General features: G+C 34.8%; 1 protein-coding gene across 2 annotated transcripts; it reads left to right on the plus strand.

Annotated features, from left to right (window-relative positions):
- The first annotated feature begins 2,408 nt into the window (after positions 1–2,408).
- Positions 2,409–19,059, plus strand: slc37a2 (solute carrier family 37 member 2). 2 transcript variants are annotated; one of them, XM_048189533.1, is made up of 18 exons: positions 2,409–3,031; positions 3,703–3,784; positions 3,962–4,052; positions 5,342–5,420; positions 5,501–5,636; positions 6,053–6,129; positions 7,723–7,889; positions 7,998–8,035; positions 9,977–10,114; positions 11,755–11,845; positions 11,956–12,018; positions 12,110–12,195; positions 12,696–12,744; positions 13,456–13,529; positions 13,745–13,823; positions 14,061–14,158; positions 14,292–14,404; positions 18,682–19,059. In XM_048189533.1, the coding sequence occupies exons 1-17, from the start codon at positions 2,976–2,978 to the stop codon at positions 14,358–14,360; spliced, it is 1,473 nt and encodes a 490-aa protein (XP_048045490.1). In that variant the 5' UTR covers positions 2,409–2,975; the 3' UTR covers positions 14,361–14,404; positions 18,682–19,059. The 2 variants fall into 2 exon arrangements, with proteins under 2 accessions (XP_048045490.1, XP_048045489.1); XM_048189532.1 differs by having other exon boundaries at positions 2,410–3,031; positions 14,292–14,356.
- Positions 19,060–20,626: the final 1,567 nt, after the last annotated feature.

The following is a 20,626-nucleotide window of genomic DNA, read 5'->3' on the forward strand; positions in this document are numbered from 1 at the left end:
ATCAATAAATTCAACAATTTATGATGGAGCATTTTATCCATCCTATAGAAAACAATTGTAGAATTAATTTGCTTACTGTAAAAGCTAGAAGTGTTTTGAGGCCCTTTTGGCCTATGTGACTATAAGGGTCAGATGTGTCTGAGAAGTTAACTTGGCCACTAAGGATATTTTGCTGGTAATTATCCACCAGACAACAGGTGGCTGTGAAATTAATAAGATCATTATTAAGAGTCTCATGTGAAGGCTTCCTGCCTCTGGGGAGTGTTTATTGTTTTTGATACAATGTTTCATTTTGCCTATGAGAAAGGGTTGACCATCAATTGGCAGAATTCCACCACGAGAGATAAAGTCAAAAGATGTAGACTAGTTGGCAGTCAGCCACCCTTACAAAGAGAATTATCTCTTACATAAGCAACAGCTGCAGTTTAATTGGTGAAATGACTGTGGTAAAAATGTTGGGGAGTACTTGGGAGACTCCAAGAATAGAAAGGGAGGAGAGCACCTGTAAATAAGATCAAATAACTGTAGGATTGGATCTCACACTGTAACAGATAAGAAAAATGTATAAAAACTTTGCATCTTTGCAACTTGGCATCTCACTTTGTTGCTCGTCAATAAAGTTCAACTTCTGGGACCTGGAACTTTGACTCTGAGAGTTTTTCTTTGAGACCAGAACTGAAGGGACACAGAGACATCGAATTTGCCACAACACTTATTGAATATGTGTCAAATATCACGAAAGAAAGAAAGAATCCATTCAGGATCATGCATTACAGTGATTTTATCACATTTAATGTTTATTTTACCCCTGCTAACTGACAGTGGTGTATTGCTTTAAAGGTGCCCTAGAATAAAAAATTGAATTTACCTTGGCATAGTTGAATAACAAGAGTTCAGTACATGGAAATGACATACAGTGAGTCTCAAACACCATTGTTTCCTCCTTCTTATATAAATCTCATTTGTTTAAAAGACCTCCGAAGAACAGGCGAATCTCAACATAACACCGACTGTTACGTAACAGTCGGGATCATTAATATGCACGCCCCCAATATTTGCAAATGCCAGCCCATGTTCAAGGCATTAGACAAGGGCAGGCAGTATTAACGTCTGGATCTGTGCACAGCTGAATCATCAGACTAGGTAAGCAAGCAAGGACAATAGCGAAAAATGGCAGATGGAGCGATAATGAAATAAAATAAATATAATGAAATAAAATAACTGACATGATCCATGATATCATGATATTTTTAGTGATATTTGTAAATTGTCTTTATAAATGTTTCGTTAGCATGTTGCTAATGTACTGTTAAATGTGGTTAAAGTTACCATCGTTTCTTACTGTATTCACGGAGACAAGAGAGCCGTCGCTATTTTCATTTTTAAACACTTGCAGTCTGTATAATTCATAAACACAACTTCATTCTTTATAAATCTCTCCAACAGTGTGTAATGTTAGCTTTAGCCCGTTAGCTAACATTACACAATGTAAACATCCAAATAAATACTATACTCACATGATCCGACGCATGCATGCAGTATGCATGACGAACATTTTGTAAAGATCCATTTGAGGGTTATATTAGCTGTGTGAACTTTGTAAATGCACTGTATTATAGTCCACAGCTCAGGGGGGGCAGGGAGCACGCGATTTAAAGGTGCCGCAGCCTGAATCGGTGCATAGTTAATGATGACCCAAAATAGGCAGTTAAAAAAATTAATTTAAAAAAATCTATGGGGTATTTTGAGCTGAAACTTCACAGACACATTCAGGGGACACCTTAGACTTATATTACATCTTTTAAAAACTGGTTCTTTAACTCAGGACCATAACAACCATAGACCAAAGTTTCCCAAACTGGGATTTGCAAACCCCTGGCTGCAGGGGGGTTGTAAATTAATGAAACTATAATAACTAAAGGATAAAAAGCTCAAATTGAAATAAATCATTTGAAAATAATCAAAATGAAACTCTTACTAAAAAGATTAAATATTTTATTTCTTTACCCGCATGCCATCACATCGACATCAGAACCGTGAACATGCGTCAATGTTACTAAATTATTGAAATATTAACTGAAAATCTGAGAGAGTACTAAATAAATACTCACTAAAATACTTAATCAATCAATCATTTATTTATAAAGCACTTTAAAAACCGCAAAGTATGCCAAAGTGCTGTACAAGAAACACATTTCACAAAATACTAAAAATAATAATAATAGCAATTAATTAAGATACATAAGTAAATACCTAAAAAACTACACACAAAACGCCTGTGAGTTTAAATATTTCAGGTCAAAGTGGTTCGGCTGACAAAAGTTTGTGAACCCCTGGCAGCCCAGAAGAGCCGAATAATGAAGGGTTAATTTAAGCTCTGATGACGTCAATCTGTATCACATGTTCACGCCGCTGCCAGATCCAGTCCAGTGTGTGCAGCAGACCGGGATGGAAAACAGGAATGGCGACGGCACAGCTACACTGCGCGAGCTAAAAGATCAATTAATTCTCATGTGATGTTGTAGTCCAGACAAACGGGTATTAATAGCATCCGGCTTAGAACGTAGACGGACCACCAGTCAAGGCAACCATGGAAATCTTTGGAAATTCAGAGCGCTTTAAGGTTTTTCCACCTCTGGAATTAGGAAATGACAGCACGTCTCCGATAGTTTAAATGCAACTTTTACATCTGGTTTAGGATTGCCGGCTTTCAGTGAACATGTTTAGATGGACTCGTAGTTTTAGGTCGTGAGAAATTATCGCAAGCAGATCTGAGCCACAAAACGCGATTAGTCAGCTAGTTTCGTTGTATGTTTTAGTTGTTTTTGATTTTACGCTTACATTTGCGTTTTTACAAATCTTAATAGAAATGGAATTTTTAATGTATCTTTTATAACGTCGTTTAATCTGTAATAAAGTTCCTTTTTTTTACAACGAGACAATCAACGGTGGGCTACGTTAACTTACCTGTAAAAATGAGATCTCTCGCCCCGGGCATCAAACTCATTACCTCTTTCTCTAGAGACAGCTGGTGAGTAACAGGCCCATGTAAACACAACATACTTTTGTACAGATAACATGCTTTATGATGTTACATTTATCCCATCATGTGGGATTTTATTGTAGCAGACGTGATTATTGATTTTTAATAATGCTATTGATTTAAGCTGTTTAAATGTAATCTGCAATGCAGTTAGTGCTAATATGCTTCTCAACATGTTGAATTCACTATTTGATTTAATTTGTTTTATTAAAAAATAAAAAAAAAAGGTTTGTTTTATTTATTAAGAATCTTCAATCACAGTTTAAATATGCTTATGCAAAATGTGCGTGCCTTATGAATGAACAGTACCAAAGTGAAAGAGGACTGTGACCTAGGCTAAATGTCAAGAGGTTTCTCTTTTGCAGCTTGCATAGCCCTCAGACTGATGTACTCTGTGTTAAGCATGCTTCCCCCACAGGAAATGTAAAAAAAAAAAAAAAAAAAAAAAAATTTATATAGATCATTCAGTGTGTGCGTGTTTGCCTTAGGTGAAGTGTTTTCCTGCACGTCACGTAATGTGGTTTCATTTCTATCACAGCTTCACTGTTTTATGTAATAAAGCAAACACCTTCAGCTTTCACCAGACTTGACTTAATGTTGCTTTTTCACTTGTAAATAATTTTATTGAAATGTTCCTTTCATTTATTCCTTTTGATTAGGTACAGATTCTCTATCCTCATCCTCACGTTTGTCTTCTACACCAGCTACCACCTCTCTCGAAAGCCTATCAGTATTGTCAAGGTAATAAAAATTCATAGACCTGGAACCTAAATATTAACTAGCTAAATGACCTGTAGAGAAGACATGCAACAAACAGATTTTTTTATATACAGATAAATTACATGATTGCATTTGGATGTAAGATTATATAATACATTAATATATATATATATAATTTTTTTTTTATTTTCTTGACAGAGTCAGCTGCACAGAAACTGCTCTAATGTTATTCATCCAGCAGACCTCAACATCACTGACAATGACACTTGGTGTGATTGGGCTCCTTTTGGTGAGTTTGATTCTTTTTTATATTTGTGGAAGCTTGTTTCCACCATGAAGTAAAAAAAGGGGTAATTGCAACTTTTTATCTTACAATTCTGACTTTTGAGAATTGCGAGATATAAACTTTTTATAAACTTCAATTGTGAATTATTAAGTCAGAATTGCTAGTTATAGTCAGAATTACATGATATAAACTCGCAATTGGGAGAAAGAAAGTCAGAAATGCAAATTAATATCTTGCAATTCTGACTTTGTCACACAATTCTGTCTTTATAACTTGCAATTGCGAGTTTAAATCTCTCAATTCTGACTTTTCTTTTCTCTGAATTGTGATATAAACTCGCAATTGCGTGTTTTCCAATTGTGAGGGGGAAAAGACTGATGTTTTTCTCAGAATTGCAAGTTTATATCTCTCAATTCTGACTTTTTAACTTTCATTTGGATGTTATAAAGTCAGAATTGTGAGATATAAACTCAATTCTGAGAAAAAGTCAGTTTATATCTTGCAATTCTGACTTTATAAGATGCAGTTGCAAGTTTATATCTTACAGTTCTGAGAAAAAAGTCATAATTGCCAGATATAAAAGTCTTGTGTGAATAAAAACTCGCAATTGTGAGAGAGTCAGAATTGCACAATTCTCACTTCATAACACGCAATTCTAACTTTATAACTCTCAATTGCAAGTTTAAATCTCGCGATTCTGAGGGAAAAAAGTCAGGACTGTGAGATAAAAAGTTGCAATTTTTTTTTTTTTTTTTTTTTTTTTTTTTTTTAATTAGTGACAGAAACAAGCTTCCATAGCACTTTTTTCCTCCATACACTAAAAGTTTCAAAAATTCGATCAAAAGTTTGGCGTAGTTAAGATTAAAAGAAAAAAAATTAAAAGAAGTTTTCTATACAGTAAAAATATTGTGAAATGTTATTACAAATTACAATATACCTTTTTACATATTTTTAAATGTAATTTATGTCAAATCTGAATTTTCAGCAACCATTACTTCAGTCTTCAGTGTCATATGATCTTTCAGAAATCATTCTAATATGGTGCTTTTTTTTGCACAAGTAACAATTATTATTTATTAATGTTAAAAACAGTTGTACTGCTTAATGTTTTTGTGGAAATTGAGATAATTTTTTCAGCAATTATTTGAAATTGATATATTGCACCATTGTGTTTTTACTGTCACTTTTGAACAATTAAAATGTCCTTGCTGAATCAAAGAATTAGGTCTTACTGACCTTAAACCTTTGAATGGTGGTGTATATTAACGCATCAATCTCTGTCTTCAATTCAGACCGGTACAATTACCAGAACCTATTTGGAGTGTTGGACAACTGCTTCCTCGTTGCATATGCTATCGGCATGTTCTTTAGGTATGATATTGGATTTTCTTTGTTAGACTGATGTGTTTTGCTTGAGGTATAACACCTGCTTTTGAAATATTCTTTGACAGTGGGATGTTTGGAGAGCGGTTACCCTTGCGTTACTACCTGAGCGCAGGGATGCTTCTCAGTGGCCTTTTCACTGCTCTTTTTGGCCTGGGCTTTTACTGGCAAATCCACTCTTTGTGGTATTACTGCTTAGTTCAGGTAAGCTAGTTCTATTTCATAACTATAAACCAATGTGAAAGGTGTGTTGGTCAGTGAAAAACTTTGCTAGAGAGAGAAAGAACCAGAATTGCACAATGTGAAACCAAAAAACAGAAGTGATTCTTCTCCAATGGCACGTTTCTTGTCAGGAGTGCGTTTTCAAAACAAAATTAAAAGCATTTTGCATATTATCAAATAAAAACATCATAAGTGTTTGATAGACAGAAATGTATCATGTTGAACATTTTCTTAAGCCCAGTCTTAATGGCCCAAAGTTATTTCATAGTAAGCTATGAGTCATGTTATGTGTCACAAGGCTAGCACATGACCGAACCATGCGGATTACTTTGCTTCTTGAACATGTCAGACTCATGTGCTCATCAGGTTTGCTGAATAATGTGTTTTTCTTTTTGAAGGCCTTAAATGGGCTAGTGCAGACTACAGGCTGGCCCGCAGTGGTGGCGTGTGTTGGGAACTGGTTTGGGAAGGGAAAGTAAGTGACTGTCATATTCTGTGCTGCTTGCTCAGTATTTGTGTTGTTGACAGTGCAGAATTGTATCTGTATTTTCCACAAACACAACTAAATGCAAATCTCCACAGTCCACACCTGCTGCCACAATTCATAACCCTTAAAAAAAAAAAAAAAAAAAAAAAATTATTGTGCTTTAAAATCATCATTAAACCTCAATTGCAAACCATTTTACTACAATAATATGACACATTTCAGAGTGAAGCAGGATATATAACAAGAAAATGGCCGGCAGGTCTGATTTTTATACATCAGGAATTGATTGGATGGTGAACAGTTTTTTTTTTTTTTTTTTTTTTTTTATTATTATTATTTAAGAAAAGAGACAGATATAAATTTGAGTTAGCAAAACAATTCCAAATAACTATTTATAAGCTATTTATTAACTTTATCCAGTATCCAATAACCTGCATTGCCTAAATTATGCCAAGTTATTACATTTTATTACATTTTGATTAAAGACTTATGGTAACACTTTACAAAAAGGTGTCATTTGTTTACTATAATAGTTAACATACTGTAAACTAACAATGAACAATGCTTCTTAATTTATTAATCTTAATGTTAACCTCAACATTTACTAATACATTATTAAAATCAAACATTGTATCTGTTTAGTTAACCTTGGCTTAAAGCACTGTGAAATAACATGAATATGAACATTTTTATGAACATTTTTTATTAACTAACATGAACAAAAAAAGTTAAATGCTGTAAATATATATTGTTCACTGTTAGTTTATGTAAGTTAATGCATTAACTAATGTTAATGAGACCTTATTGTAAAGTCTTATCATATTTTTTTCATGTTTGAAATATTATTCTTATGTAGTGAATATTTATTTTTCTTTCTTTTTTTTTTTAAACAACTTCATTGATTATTTGTGCACACAATAAGATAAGATACATGTATACTACCATTCAAAAGTTTGGGGTCAGTAAGATTTTTTTTATTATTATTATTTTATGTTTTATTTTATGTAAGTGACAGTACAGAAATCTATAATATTACAAAATATTTCTATTTCAATTAAATGCTGTCTTTTTGAACTTTCAATTAATCAAAAAATCCTGAAAAAATTATGATTGTTTCCACATAAATATTAAGCACAACAAATGTTTTCAAGAGATAACAATAGTCAAGTCTCCTTTATTTAACAATAATAATGTTTCTTTAGCAGCAAATCAGCATAATAGAATGCTTTCTGAAGGATCGTGTGACACTGAAGACTGGAGTGATGATGCTGAAAATATTCAGCTTTGCCATCACTGGAATAAATGACATTTTAAAATGTGTCAAAATAGAAAACAGTTATTTAAAATTCTAATAATATTTCACAAAATTACTGTTTTTACTGTGTTTTTGAATACATAAATACAGCCGCGGTGAGCATAAGATCTTAAAACCACTAATAAAGTAAATAGGGTCCATTTTGATTTCATGTTGACCTTGAAATTCCAAATTCAATATAACTCCAAATAAGTTTATTGGTAAATGATTGTCACAGTGCCAGGTTGTGCTGTATATTCAGTCCTCCTGATGCTCCGTTCACACAGGCGTGGATTCATCATGGGAATCTGGAATTCTCACACCTCAGTGGGAAACATTCTTGGTTCCCTCATTGCTGGTGTCTATGTGTCGTCCGCGTGGGGCCTGTCATTCATTGTGCCTGGTATCATCATCGCTTGCACTGGAGTCATCTGCTTTTTCTTCCTGGTTGAAAGTGAGTCACATGCTTCATGCTTCATCAGAGGGGAATTGGCATATTTATGCATCCATGTTGTTTTCAAAGACAGGAACAGAATCACAACATGCGGTTTCTCTTTTACAGAACCTGAAGATGTGAACTGTACACCACCACAACACCATGTGAGTTCACTAACAATTTAAAAATTAATTTGCTCCTTAAAAATATTTGACTAGATATCTACTCAATGAGACTTTATGCTGGGTTCACACAGTTTGATCTAATTTGCGTCTTGCAGTGTGACTCGCTAGCTGCATGTTACTACCATCATTTCGCTTAACTTGAATAACCAGCTAAACAGCCGTTCTCCCCTCCCAGCTGTTTCATATGTGAGCAGAGTTGGAAACTAATCATGCGAAAAGACTCACTGACACTTGTATGACATTAGATTACAATCAATATAATAATAATTTTGACAAATTAAAATAGTTGCATTACCTTTGGCCTATCATTTGCAACAGGATAGTAAACAACACTGTAGTGAATTGGCTTAGAAATGGCCTGAGAATTGAAAGCAGAAGTTATGGAAGCATATTTCCACCATGGAATAAAACAATTCTCACAGTTGCGAGTTTACATCTCCCAATTCTGCCTTTTTTTCTCAGAATCGCCAGACGTAAACTCGCAATTGCGAGAAAAACAGTCAGAATTGCGAGATATAATCTGACTTTATAACACTCAATTGCGACTTTATATCACACAATTCTGACTTTATAACACGCAGTTGTGAGTTTGTCTCACAATTAGGACTTTATAACTCGTATTTGTGAGTTTATATCACACAATTCTGAGAAAAAAAGTCAACTGAAACTGAACTGGAATACATTATATGGTTTTTAAAATCAGAATTTGTTCAACACTAGTAGGCATCATACACTTGCTGACTTTGTAAATGGTTACATAAGAAAAACTGGGCTTATACACTAAACGACTGAGAATCACACACTACCAGACGTACAAGCCATTCCGAACACAACAAACTTACGCAGAAACGTGCCTCGTTGCTAAAAGACACATGACCAAGAAAAACAGTGTGTTCTAAATTCAACTCAAAATATCAAACATATTTGATTTCCTCTGACTGAAAGGAATCATAATCTGAAGCTAATAATGATAAAAAATAATATTTGCAGTCTGTGCTCATCATACACTGTGATTTTCTGTGAAATCTGTCAACTCTGTCTACCCAAAATGGCTATAACTTTCAGCAACTAGCGTTGAAAAAGCTGTGCAGAAGTCATGTAGTGTATTCCACCATTAAAGAGTTAATTCACCCAAAAATGAAAATTCTGTCATTAATTGCTCACTCTCATGTCATTTCAAACCAGTAAGACTTTCATTCATCTTCAGAACACGAATGAAGATATTTCTTATAAACTCTGAGCAATTTCTGTCTCTCCATATACAGCTACGCAACTCACACTTTGATGTTTCAAAAAGTTCATAAAAAGATTGTAAAACTAATCCATATGAATTGAGCGGTTTAGTCCAAATTTTCTGAAGATACACGATCGCTTTATATGCTGAACAGATTGAATTTAGGCTTTTATTCACATATAAACATTCATCAGCGCACACATCGGTTGTAGTAAACGGAAGCTCAAGCATGTTCGCTTGACGTGCGAGAACCAGTGAGGTCCATTCTCGTGTTACACAGCACATTTGAGCTTCCGCAAGAACCAATAAGGTTTTTTCTCATGAAGCATGTTCAGTTGATCTTCTGTTCATGTTTGCTTATCAATGTTTATATGTGAATAAATGCCTAAATGAAATCTGTTCATCATATAAAGTGATCATGTCTTCAGAAAATTTGGACTAAACCGCTCAATTTATATGGATTAGTTTTATGATCTCTTTATGAACTTTTTGAAGCATCAAAGTGGTAGTTGCATAGCTGTCATTGGAGAGTACAGAACTGGCTCAAATTTTATTAAAAATGTCTTCATTTGTGTTACGAAGATGAACGAAAGTCTGTACTTAAAGTATTGTCTCTTACTGTTCTTCCTTGAACAGACACAGTTTTACCTCCATTATATAACATTAACAGGCTCTAATGTGTTTAGGAGAGTGTGGAGCAGGAGCCTCTTCTGAGGAACTCGTCCAGTAATGAGGAGATCTTCAACAGTCACACATCCACAGCCGTGGAGCCGGTGGAGGATCACACAGAAGCCATCAGCTTCGGCGGAGCGCTCAAGATTCCTGTGAGTGACCTGTTATTCTCAGTTTTACACCCACAGCTGTTAGTCAGCATATATAAGGAATTAATTTTTAAGAGATTGTGTTGACCTGATCTGTTCGTTATTCTGGATGAGCCCATCTTGTGAAGTGTCCAAAAATAAATAAAAAAATCATGCTTTTGCTTAATTTTTTTTTTTACTGAAGTGTACACCTCAAAAATGTTTTCTTTCTTATTATTTTTGTCTTGTTTTCTATTGAAAAAAAAATTAAAAAAACAAAACTAAAAATTCTTAAATCAATGGACTTTTGCTTGAGAAGCAAAATGACTAAGATTTTCTGGAAGAAAAAACATCAAAATTATTTGACTTTGTGCTTAAAACATGAAAAAATATCTGTCATTGGGACGAGAAAAATAAACTTAATTCAAAGGATAAAACAATATTATTTTTCATACCACACTGACTTTTTGTTTTTTCTTTTTAGCATAAAATTTGGATAAATGTTTCGGTAAACAAGACTTAATAACTTAAAGGCATAGTTCACCCAAAAATAAAAACTGTCATCATTTACTCACCCTCAAGTTGTTCTAAAGCTTTATAAGGTTTCTTTCTTCTGTTGAAAAGAAGATATTTTGAAGAATGTTTGTAACCAAACAGTTTCTGGTCCCAATTGACCTCCATAGTATTTTTTTCATACTATGGAAGTCAATAGGGACCAGAAACTGTTTTGGTTACCAACTTTCAGCAATTCTGCTTCTCAAGTAAGTGGATCTTGACTTAAGAATGTTTAGTAATATGTAGTGGAAAAAAGACAAAAATACTGAGTATGAAAATCATTTTTTGCTATGTATAAAGATTAAGTCTTATTTATTAGTCTTTAAAGGTGCGCTAGAACTTTTTTTAAAAAGATGTAATATAAGTCTAAGGTGTCCCCTGAATGTGTCTGTGAAGTTTCAGCTCAAAAAAGATTTTTTTTAATAAATTTTTTTTAACTGCCTATTTTGGGGCATCATTAAATATGAGCCGATTCAGGGCTACTGGCCCTTTAATTCTCGTGCTCCATGCCCACGGAGCTCGCGCTTGCCTTGAACAGTGCATAAACAAAGTTTACACAGCTAATATAACCCTCAAATGGATCTTTACAAAGTGTTCGTCATGCCTTTAAACATTTTTAGATTAACATTAGCACATCAAAGAAAGCGCCTTGGAACGCTACTTGCTGGAAGGACCTTGTGAAGTAATCCTAGAAGGTGCTCTTTGGTTGGGTTCCAAACATACTTTTAGAAAAGAATCCAAGGCATTTCTTCTGATCGAAAAAAGTAAAAAAAAAAAAAAAAGCCTGACACACTCTACATCAGCGTGTAGTGTTTTAGCCATTTTTAATGTTTCTTTTGTGTTAGCCATGATGTTAATAAAGGCTTTTTAACTTTTTTGGACCAGAAGAAGTGCCTTTTAGATTTTTTTCCTAAAAGTATATTTTTAGATTTACATTTAATCATTTAGCAGATGCAAAATAACTTCTATGAGGAATGCTAAAATAAGCAATTCATCCTAATTAGTAACATCAGAAATAAGGAAATATGATGTTGCAAATTTGATATGGTATTTACAGAAGTAAATATCATAGTGTCATTGTTGCAAAATGTATTATCTTTATTCTGCAGGGTGTGGTGGAGTTCTCCTTATGTTTGCTTTTTGCCAAGTTGGTCAGCTACACCTTCCTCTACTGGCTTCCTTTATACATCGCTAATGTTGGTAAGAATCCTTCATCAGATTCTCTCAGATTCACTCAGCTCTTATGCACAAATAAACAGTCAAAAATTCCCTATAAATTTCAACAAATCAGAGTCTGCTCTCTTCCTTAGCTCATTTTGATCCTAAAGAAGCTGGGGACCTATCTACATTGTTTGATGTTGGAGGAATTGTGGGTAAGCACGTAGATATATGGCTAAAATAAACCAAATATTTACCATAAGAAATATCCAAGTTTGTGTTTTTTTGTTTTTTTTTCTGTGTTAGGTGGCATCCTGGCTGGATTGATATCTGACTACAGTGGGGGCAGAGCCACTACTTGCTGTGCCATGTTGATTATTGCTGCTCCTATGGTGAGTTGCAATTGTTCTTTTGCCTCATTTTTGCCCAGACTTTGGGCAAAAAGTCTACAAAATAAACACACATATCGCCTATGTTATATAAGCAATATATTGTAGATTGATTTGAACTATTTATAATATGTAAAAGCATTGCATTTTCACTTATCCATTAACTAAAGCTAATCGATTAGCTTTATGAACCATAAAATTTATATTTGGGAGTTGATTCCAGTTCTAATGTGCAATGTTTATGTCGAAAGACACTGATTTTGTCTGTAAATGTTCATCATAGCAGATTGTGCTTGCTAGAGAAAAGTATAAAACTGGCAAGCTTGTAACTACAAACTGTGAAAGGCTGTCAAAGTTTGCTCACAGTTTTTACAGACATCTGAAATCTTGTACACACAACGCCCTCAAGCTCGAGTTTACCTGTGAACCTCTGTAAATGGATGGACTGGTTACTCTTTCCTTGGAGAACTGCTGCTTATTCATATTTGCTTTTCTTCCTCAAGCTGTTCCTGTACAATAAGATCGGCCAGAATGGCTTGCCAACCACAATTGGTGAGTACAGAGTACCAGGGGTTTTGGTTTTGTTTTTGTTAGTTTTTTTGCATGCGTTGTTTTGGTTTTGTGTTGTTTTATTTTCTTGTTGTTTTGTTTGTGTTTTTGTTTTAGACATAAAAATACGATTTTTGATTTGAACAAATGTGATTTAAAGGAATAGTTTACCCAAAATTGAAAATTATCCCATAATTTACTCACCCTCAAGCCATTCTAGGTTTATATGACTATCTTCTTTCAGCTGAACAGCCAGTATATATAATGTCCTGGTTCTTCCCAGCATTGTAATGGCATTGAATAGTGTCTGAGATTTTGAAGCTCCAAAAAGTGCATCCATCCATCATAAAAGTAATCCATATGACTCCAGTGGGTTAGTAAATGCCCTCTGAAGCGAAGTGATGGGTTTTTGTAAGAAAAATATCCATATTTAAAACTTTATAAACTATAATCACTGTAATGCGTTTTAGCATGCACAATCTGAATTCAAGCGTTTTTTTTTTTAATACTTAAACTGCATTAATATTAAGTTTGCTTTTTGCTTTTTTGCAATCTATCCAGGCTACAATATAGCATTAAGTAATATATTTTACACTGTTGAATGTAAGGGCATCAGATGATTTTGTTAATTATCACAGTTATCTTGTGAATATTGATTTCCACAAATGACAACATGTCTCTTTTGTGTCTCCTATGCCCTTTTCTGACCTGCAGGCATGTTGCTGTGGTGTGGTGCTCTCGTGAATGGACCCTACGCCCTCATCACCACTGCTGTATCAGCTGACCTAGTAAGCGCTGGGCACCTTTCCTCCATGTGCTCTTCACATGGACATTTGTAAAGTAAAAAAAAAAAAAAAACAGGCTCAAAACAGATATACCAACACTGACCTTTTAAGTCTTTCGGTCAATAACTGATCAATAAACTGTTTTGTAATGCAACAAGCTTCATGTGTTGTAAATTTCATAATGTTTTTTTTTTTTTTTTTTTTTTTTTATCTTTTAGGGAACCCACGAGTGTCTGAGAGGGAACTCTAGGGCACTGTCCACTGTGACCGCCATTATTGACGGCACTGGATCAATAGGTATGCATGGAATGTGAGATTTTTATTTATTTATTTTGTTTCTCTTTTTAGCTTCATGTTATAATAATCTGACAGTGAATTTTAAGTTTTGTTTATGGCACTAATATGGCACAATTTTTAAAAGGTTATTGACAGTAAATTTAAATGTAACAATCAGAAACCAATGTTTGTTTTGAAAACTTCACACTGTCCTGGGATAGCCGTCTCATGATGTCTAATGTGTTTGGTGGCCTCTAGGTGCCGCTATTGGGCCTCTGTTGGCTGGTCTGATCTCTCCCACCGGTTGGAACAATGTTTTCTATATGCTCATTGCTGCTGATGTACTGGCCTGTCTGGTGAGAATTAATTTGCAGTTTATCATAATGATTGTTTATTCCAGTATTATCTGTCATATTATCCAATAAGTAATAGCGTGATGGATGTGTGTTTTCAAACCAGTGTCTCACTGTCTCCTCTTTATTTCTGTAGCTATTGTCCAGACTCGTCTATAAGGAGGTCAGAGGATGGTGCGGATACACTACAAGGCAGAGAGGGTGAATATCCCTAATTCACTCTTGTTCTTTGCGTTTATGGTGAAATATGTAAGGAGATCCTGTATTCACCCATATTCATGTAAAATGTATATAAAGGGCTGTCAATAGATACAATTTTTTAAATCGTGATTAATCTCACCCTTTTGTGTGATTAATTGCTTACTTATCGAGAAATTAATCATACATCATTTATCTTGTTTAGCGTGTTTATTTTGTCAACATTTTCTGTCCAGCAAAGTAAACTATTAGATTGAAGGATGATTTTCACAAAACTGTATTTTCTGCAAGCTTTTTTCAAGATAAATGATAAATTCCAAAAAATGACAGTTGGAAACTCCAAAAGGACACCAAATAACCAAATGATATAAGGAGTCCATATAATTCATAAATTTATGCACACCAAAGCACACATGAAGTCAAGTCAAGTCAAGTCAAGTCAAATTTATTTATATAGCGCTTTTACAATTGGTAATTGTTTCAAAGCAGCTTTACATATTAGAAGCACAGAAAAAAGGGAAGTGGTTAAAAATAAGCTGTACAAACAAGCGTGGTAATATGTAACATATACAAGATGGTGCTACATTAAGCCAATGTCGGCTGACTCCCAGGGGTGGAAAAAACCCCCTAGGAGAAAAACCCAGCGTGCTAACACTGGGAAAAAAGTCCTAGGAGGGAAAAAACCCCTTGGAAGATATATATAATATATGTAAATGGATATGGAGATCAAAATCTGAATTATACATTTTTATTATAGAGATTAAAAATAGATTATATATAAATATATGTAAGCGGATACGGGGATTAAAAATCTGAATTATAGATGCAGCCAGAACTGGATCTGTAGGCCCATTGTCTCCTGGGCTACGTTGTAGTCAGGTCCAGACACAGGTTCTCCATCTGATCTGGATACGGCCTGGATCCAGCACCCGGCAAACCTCAGGATAAGCAGAGAGACAGATATTAGCGTAGATGCCATTCTTATTCTGATGTACAGGTATATCTAGTGTTATAGGAAATGTTCTCGGTTCCGGCCGACCTAATTATTGCAGCGTAACAATCCTTTAACGGATTTGAAAAATGTTAATGTATTGATAATGTGTTATGTGTATGCAAGAGCAAAGAGATGTGTTTTTAGTCTGTTCACACTTGTAATTTGTTTCATTTGGTCCGGACCAAAAAAAAACCATTTAGTCTTGGTCCGATTAGCATTCAGATTGGCAATTTTAGCACCAAACCAAAAGATACTGAACCTAAAGGCATAAGGATGCATTCACAACCTGATTGGTCGGATTTTATGATGTATTGCCTATTTTGAGACGAAACCTACCAAATAGGGCTGCACGATTAATCGCATGCTTTTGTCATGCGTGTCTCGTCAGTAAAGCCGGTTCTGTGATTAGCGGTAAATGTCCATCACCTGCTTTCAAATGGAGTGGCACTTAATATACAGAGCCGTAGTTCGCGGACAAGCTGCGCAATATCGCGTTCGTAATCGAAAGCGATTCATCTGCGATTATGAACACGATATTGCTTAGCTTGTCCGCGAACTACGGCTCTGTATATTAAGTGCCGCTCCATTTGAAAGCAGGTGATGGACATTTACCGCTAATCGCAGAACCGGCTTTACCGATGAGACACGCATGACAATCTCGTGCAATTAATCGTACAGCCCTACTACCAAAAAAACGATATGCGTGAGGATTCTGTCCTTTTTAGGGTCACATCTTCCTGTTTTTGTTTCGTTTACATGCCTTTGGTCCATGTTGCGTTCATATACCATTTGAACCACATCAGAGTTCGTTTGTAAGTGGACCGAGACCCCGAGACTGTCTAGTTCCGCTTGCCTGGTGCGCACCATGGTTCGGATGGCAGCGTTCACACATGTTCAAATGAACCCCACTAACAGAGCAATCGCACCAGGGTTCGTTTTAATCGAACCAAACATGACAAGTGTGAACACACTCTTAGAATTTGTTTACATTTTAGATGTGTCAAGTTGTGATACTGAACAGGACCATATGGAGAAGACAAAAAAACAAAAAAAAACTAAACCTAAACCACCTGTCTGGACCTGATTGCATATAGTACATGGATCCATTCAGAATTACTAAACACAGCAACTTATACAGTACAGTCCAAAAGTTTGGAACCACTAAGATTTTTAATGTTTTTAAAAGAAGTTTCGTCTGCTCACCAAGGCTACATTTATTTAATTAAAAATACAGTAAAAAACAGTAATATTGTGAAATATTATTACAATTTAAAATAACTGTGTACTATTTAAATATATTTGACAAAGTAATTTATTCCTGTGATGCAAAGCTGAAATTTCAGCATCGTTACTCCAGTCTTCAGTGTCACATGATCCTTCAGAAATCATTCTAATATGCTGATTTGCTGCTCAATAAACATTTATGATTATTTTCAATGTTGAAAACAGTTGTGTACTTTTTTTTTCAGGATTCCTTGATGAATAGAAAGTTCAAAAGAACAGCATTTATCTGAAATACAAAGCTTCTGTAGCATTATACACTACCGTTCAAAAGTTTGGGGTCAGTAAGAATTTTTATTTTTATTTTTTTGAAAAGAAATTAAAGAAATGAATACTTTTATTCAGCAAGGATGCATTAAATCAATCAAAAGTGGCAGTAAAGACATTTATAATGTTACAAAAGATTAGATTTCAGATAAACACTGTTCTTTTGAACTTTCTATTCATCAAATAATCCTGAAAAAAAATATTGTACACAAATATTTTGTACAATTGTACACATTAAATGTTTCTTGAGCAGCAGATCAGCATATTAGAATGATTTCTGAAGGATCATGTGACACTGAAGACTGGAGTAACGATGCTGAAAATTCAGCTTTGCCATCACAGGAATAAATTACTTTGTGAAATATATTCAAATAGAAAACAGTTATTTTAAATTGTAATAATATTTCACAATATTACTGTTTTTTACTGTATTTTTAATTAAATAAATGTAGCTTTGGTGAGCAGACGAAACTTCTTTTAAAAACATTAAAAATCTTAGTGGTTCCAAACTTTTGGACTGTACTGTATATGACAGATAAAAATATTATCCTGAATATGTGTGGAAACAACTTGAACGTACAGAAATGTGTCTGTGCAGAAATAGTGTGTGAAGCATTCACTTACTGGATAATTGGAGAAGCGAGTTAAAATGATCTGATTGAAAACGGAGAAGCGAAATCGAGTTAAAGGGTTAGAATAGAAATTTCTGCCTATCAGGGTTACAGGTGCTTGCTATTATCCAACTGCGTGGCGTAAATTATGTTAGTGCTTCATTCATTTATTTGCGTTAAAATATTTTAAAGCGTTAAGGATTTTGAATTGATCGCATGTGTTAACATTGACAGCCCTAATTCAAATTCATGCATGCATGTGTACATTAAAATGCCATATCTCTTCACCTTAAGATTGTCACAAAGATATTGTTTGTTTAATGTTTAATTAAAAAATACTTAGACATAATATCTATATTTATACACTACAAGTCAAAATTTCCTATGATGGCAAAGCTAAATTTCAGGTGTCACATGATCCTTTACAAATCATTCTAATAAGCTGGTTAAAAAAAGAATAATTGTTTTGATTATTCTTCAAAAGGAGTTCTTCATCTTTAATAGTACTTTTACAGTGATATTTTCCATGCTGTGACATCATTGGCAGATGACTTTATTAAGGTGTATTTTTAACAGTCTATATTTAGTTAGTGGCATTTGAATGTGCCGAATGATGCTGCTTGGGCTGATTGCCATTACATGTACTTGGTATTAGTGGCAGCCCAAAATGTAGACCGCCATGACCAAAGTCATGCTGTACTTGAACTAATTGGGCCTTCCTGCTTTCAATATAATTCAGTGAAGGCTATTTTTAGTGGTTGCAAGGCAATCACAATTACTCTAAAAGCTTGTGACCCACCTTGGGAGTTGTTAGTTTTCACTGTTTTCCCAAATGGCTGGCAGAAATCTGTGTGTTGAGGTGGAAAATGATGTATGCGCTTCAACTGCAATATCATTACGTTTCTGACACCCTTGTAATTATCAGTCAAACTAAATCCGGTATTTTCCATTAACAAAAAATGCTCAGCTAAGCCATTTTTGTGCTTTTTACTACATACATTCATTCCACTAATGGTCTCCAATAGCCCCTTTTGACACTTGTCAAATCCACCACAGGTGGTAATTATTTGATCTGGTTTGTGTTTTATTACATTGAGTGAATCTGATGATTAATAGGGAAGCGTTTAATTTTGTACCATGTGTTTGCAGTGGTTTCATCTGCTCTTTTCTTTCAGGTTCAAAGAGATCTGAGCTGTCTGTGGAACAAGTGAATATCACACCTGCGACGGAAAATTACCTGCAGCATAACGACAAAAAGGGACCAAGGACTGATTCAACACACCAAGCCTTTTTATGCCCAGGGTTATTTTATATGAAAATTGTAACATGAGACTTTCATCCTTTTATACTGACAATGGAACAAAGCTCAGCTGCTGAGGTGAAGGAGGAGGAGAGTTACACACACCCTCGTCCACACGTCGCCTGAGCCGGACGAACACAAGAGAATCACTAAGCTCCTTCATTTTAATACAGGATGTTTTAGTGACTGATACTTAATCCAAATGTACCTTTTTTCTCGCATTAAAATATGCCATCAGTGCTTCGTCCTTTTATCTGCGCGGCGTCTGCGTGATTATTCATAACCTCACACACTAAGTACATTTCTTGTTTGTTATTGGCCTGGCTGGCCGTGTGATTGAATCGGACGTGCAGTATGTGCGGTTGAAGAAGACCCGAGTAAGTATTTCAGTAGATACCGAAGTTTATTCATATGTAGACACTTAATGACTCTCAACTTTATATAATAGCAGGTAGCTCTGAACCTCTCTGAGGCTTTGTATGTAGAGAAGCACATTGCTAGTAGCTGGCTTTCTTGCCTTAGGGTGCAGATACTATCAACTTTTGTCAATGATAAAGCGTGTGAACGGCAAACGGTCATGGCTGCGGAATGATGCTCGGTAATAAATCATTTCTGAAGACTTTAATTACTGACTGCACATGTCCTTTCCATCTGTTTTAAAAGCAAAGTCTCCCATTAGTCATTAGCATTTTGTTTCAAAATATTAAATTATGATTAATAATTTTATTTTATTTATTGCCATGTCCAGTTCATTGTCACACTATATGGGGGTAAGCTGTCATAATACAACCTACCATTAAACAGCCTGTTAGGCTTTTTAGCATAAATCTTATAAGTGGAACAAAATTTATTAAACAGCAAAACTGCACAAGGTAAAATGACACTGAAATTCAGCTTTGCCATCACAGAAATAAATTACACTTTTAAATATATTAAAATACAAAATCATTTTATTTTAAATTGTAATAGTATTTCACAGTATTTTTGATCAAATAAATGCAGCCTTGGTAAGCATATAAGAAACTTCTTTCAAAAGCATTAAAAATCTTACTGACCTCAAACTTTTGAGCAGTAGTGTACCTTCATTATATAGTTCACTCTTAATAGAAGTTTAGTTAAAAGGAAAACAAAAAAGAAAATGCAAAATTACCCTTATGCTCAGATCAAAGATTTATATTGTACAGACAAACATGCACATCTCAAGATATACAGTGTGAAAATGTGCTTGTCCCCTTCCTGATTTTTTTTTTTTTTTTTTTTTTTGCATATTTGTCACACTTTAATGTTTCAGATCATCAAACAAATTTAAATATGAATAAGTAAACACAACATGCAGTTTTTAAATGAAGGTTTTTATTATGAAGGGAAAACAAAATCCAAACCCACATGGCACTGTGTGGAAAAAGTGCTTGCCCCTAAACCTAATAACTGTTTGGGCCACCTTTAGCAGCAACAACTGCAATCAAGCGTTTGCGATAACTTGCAATGAGCCTGTTACAGCGCTGTGGAGGAATTTTAGCCCACCTGTCTTTGCAGAATTGTTGTAATTCAGCCACACTGGAGGGTTTTCGAGCATGAACCGCCTTTTTAAGGTCATGCCACAGCATCTCAATAGGATTGAGGTCAGGACTTTGACTAGGCCACTCCAAAGTCTTCATTTCGTTTTTCTTCAGCCATTCAGAGGTGGACTTGCTGGTGTGTTTTGGATCATTGTCCTTCAGGATTTTTTGGTAGACAGCAGAATTCATGGTTCCATTTATCACAGCAAGTCTTCCAGGTCCTGAAGCAGCAAAACAGCCCCAGACCATCACACTACCACC

The sequence above is a fragment of the Megalobrama amblycephala genome, linkage group LG4 (assembly GCF_018812025.1).
Source record: "Megalobrama amblycephala isolate DHTTF-2021 linkage group LG4, ASM1881202v1, whole genome shotgun sequence".
NCBI lineage: Eukaryota > Metazoa > Chordata > Actinopteri > Cypriniformes > Xenocyprididae > Megalobrama > Megalobrama amblycephala.

Coding starts and splice junctions, on each gene's coding strand:
- slc37a2 (XM_048189532.1), top strand. CDS start 2,976: ATGAGATCTCTCGCCCCGGGCATCAAACTCATTACCTCTTTCTCTAGA. Junction 7,890..7,997: donor CTTTTTCTTCCTGGTTGAAA/GTGAGTCACATG, acceptor TCTCTTTTACAG/AACCTGAAGATGTGAACTGT. Junction 12,019..12,109: donor TGATGTTGGAGGAATTGTGG/GTAAGCACGTAG, acceptor TTTCTGTGTTAG/GTGGCATCCTGGCTGGATTG.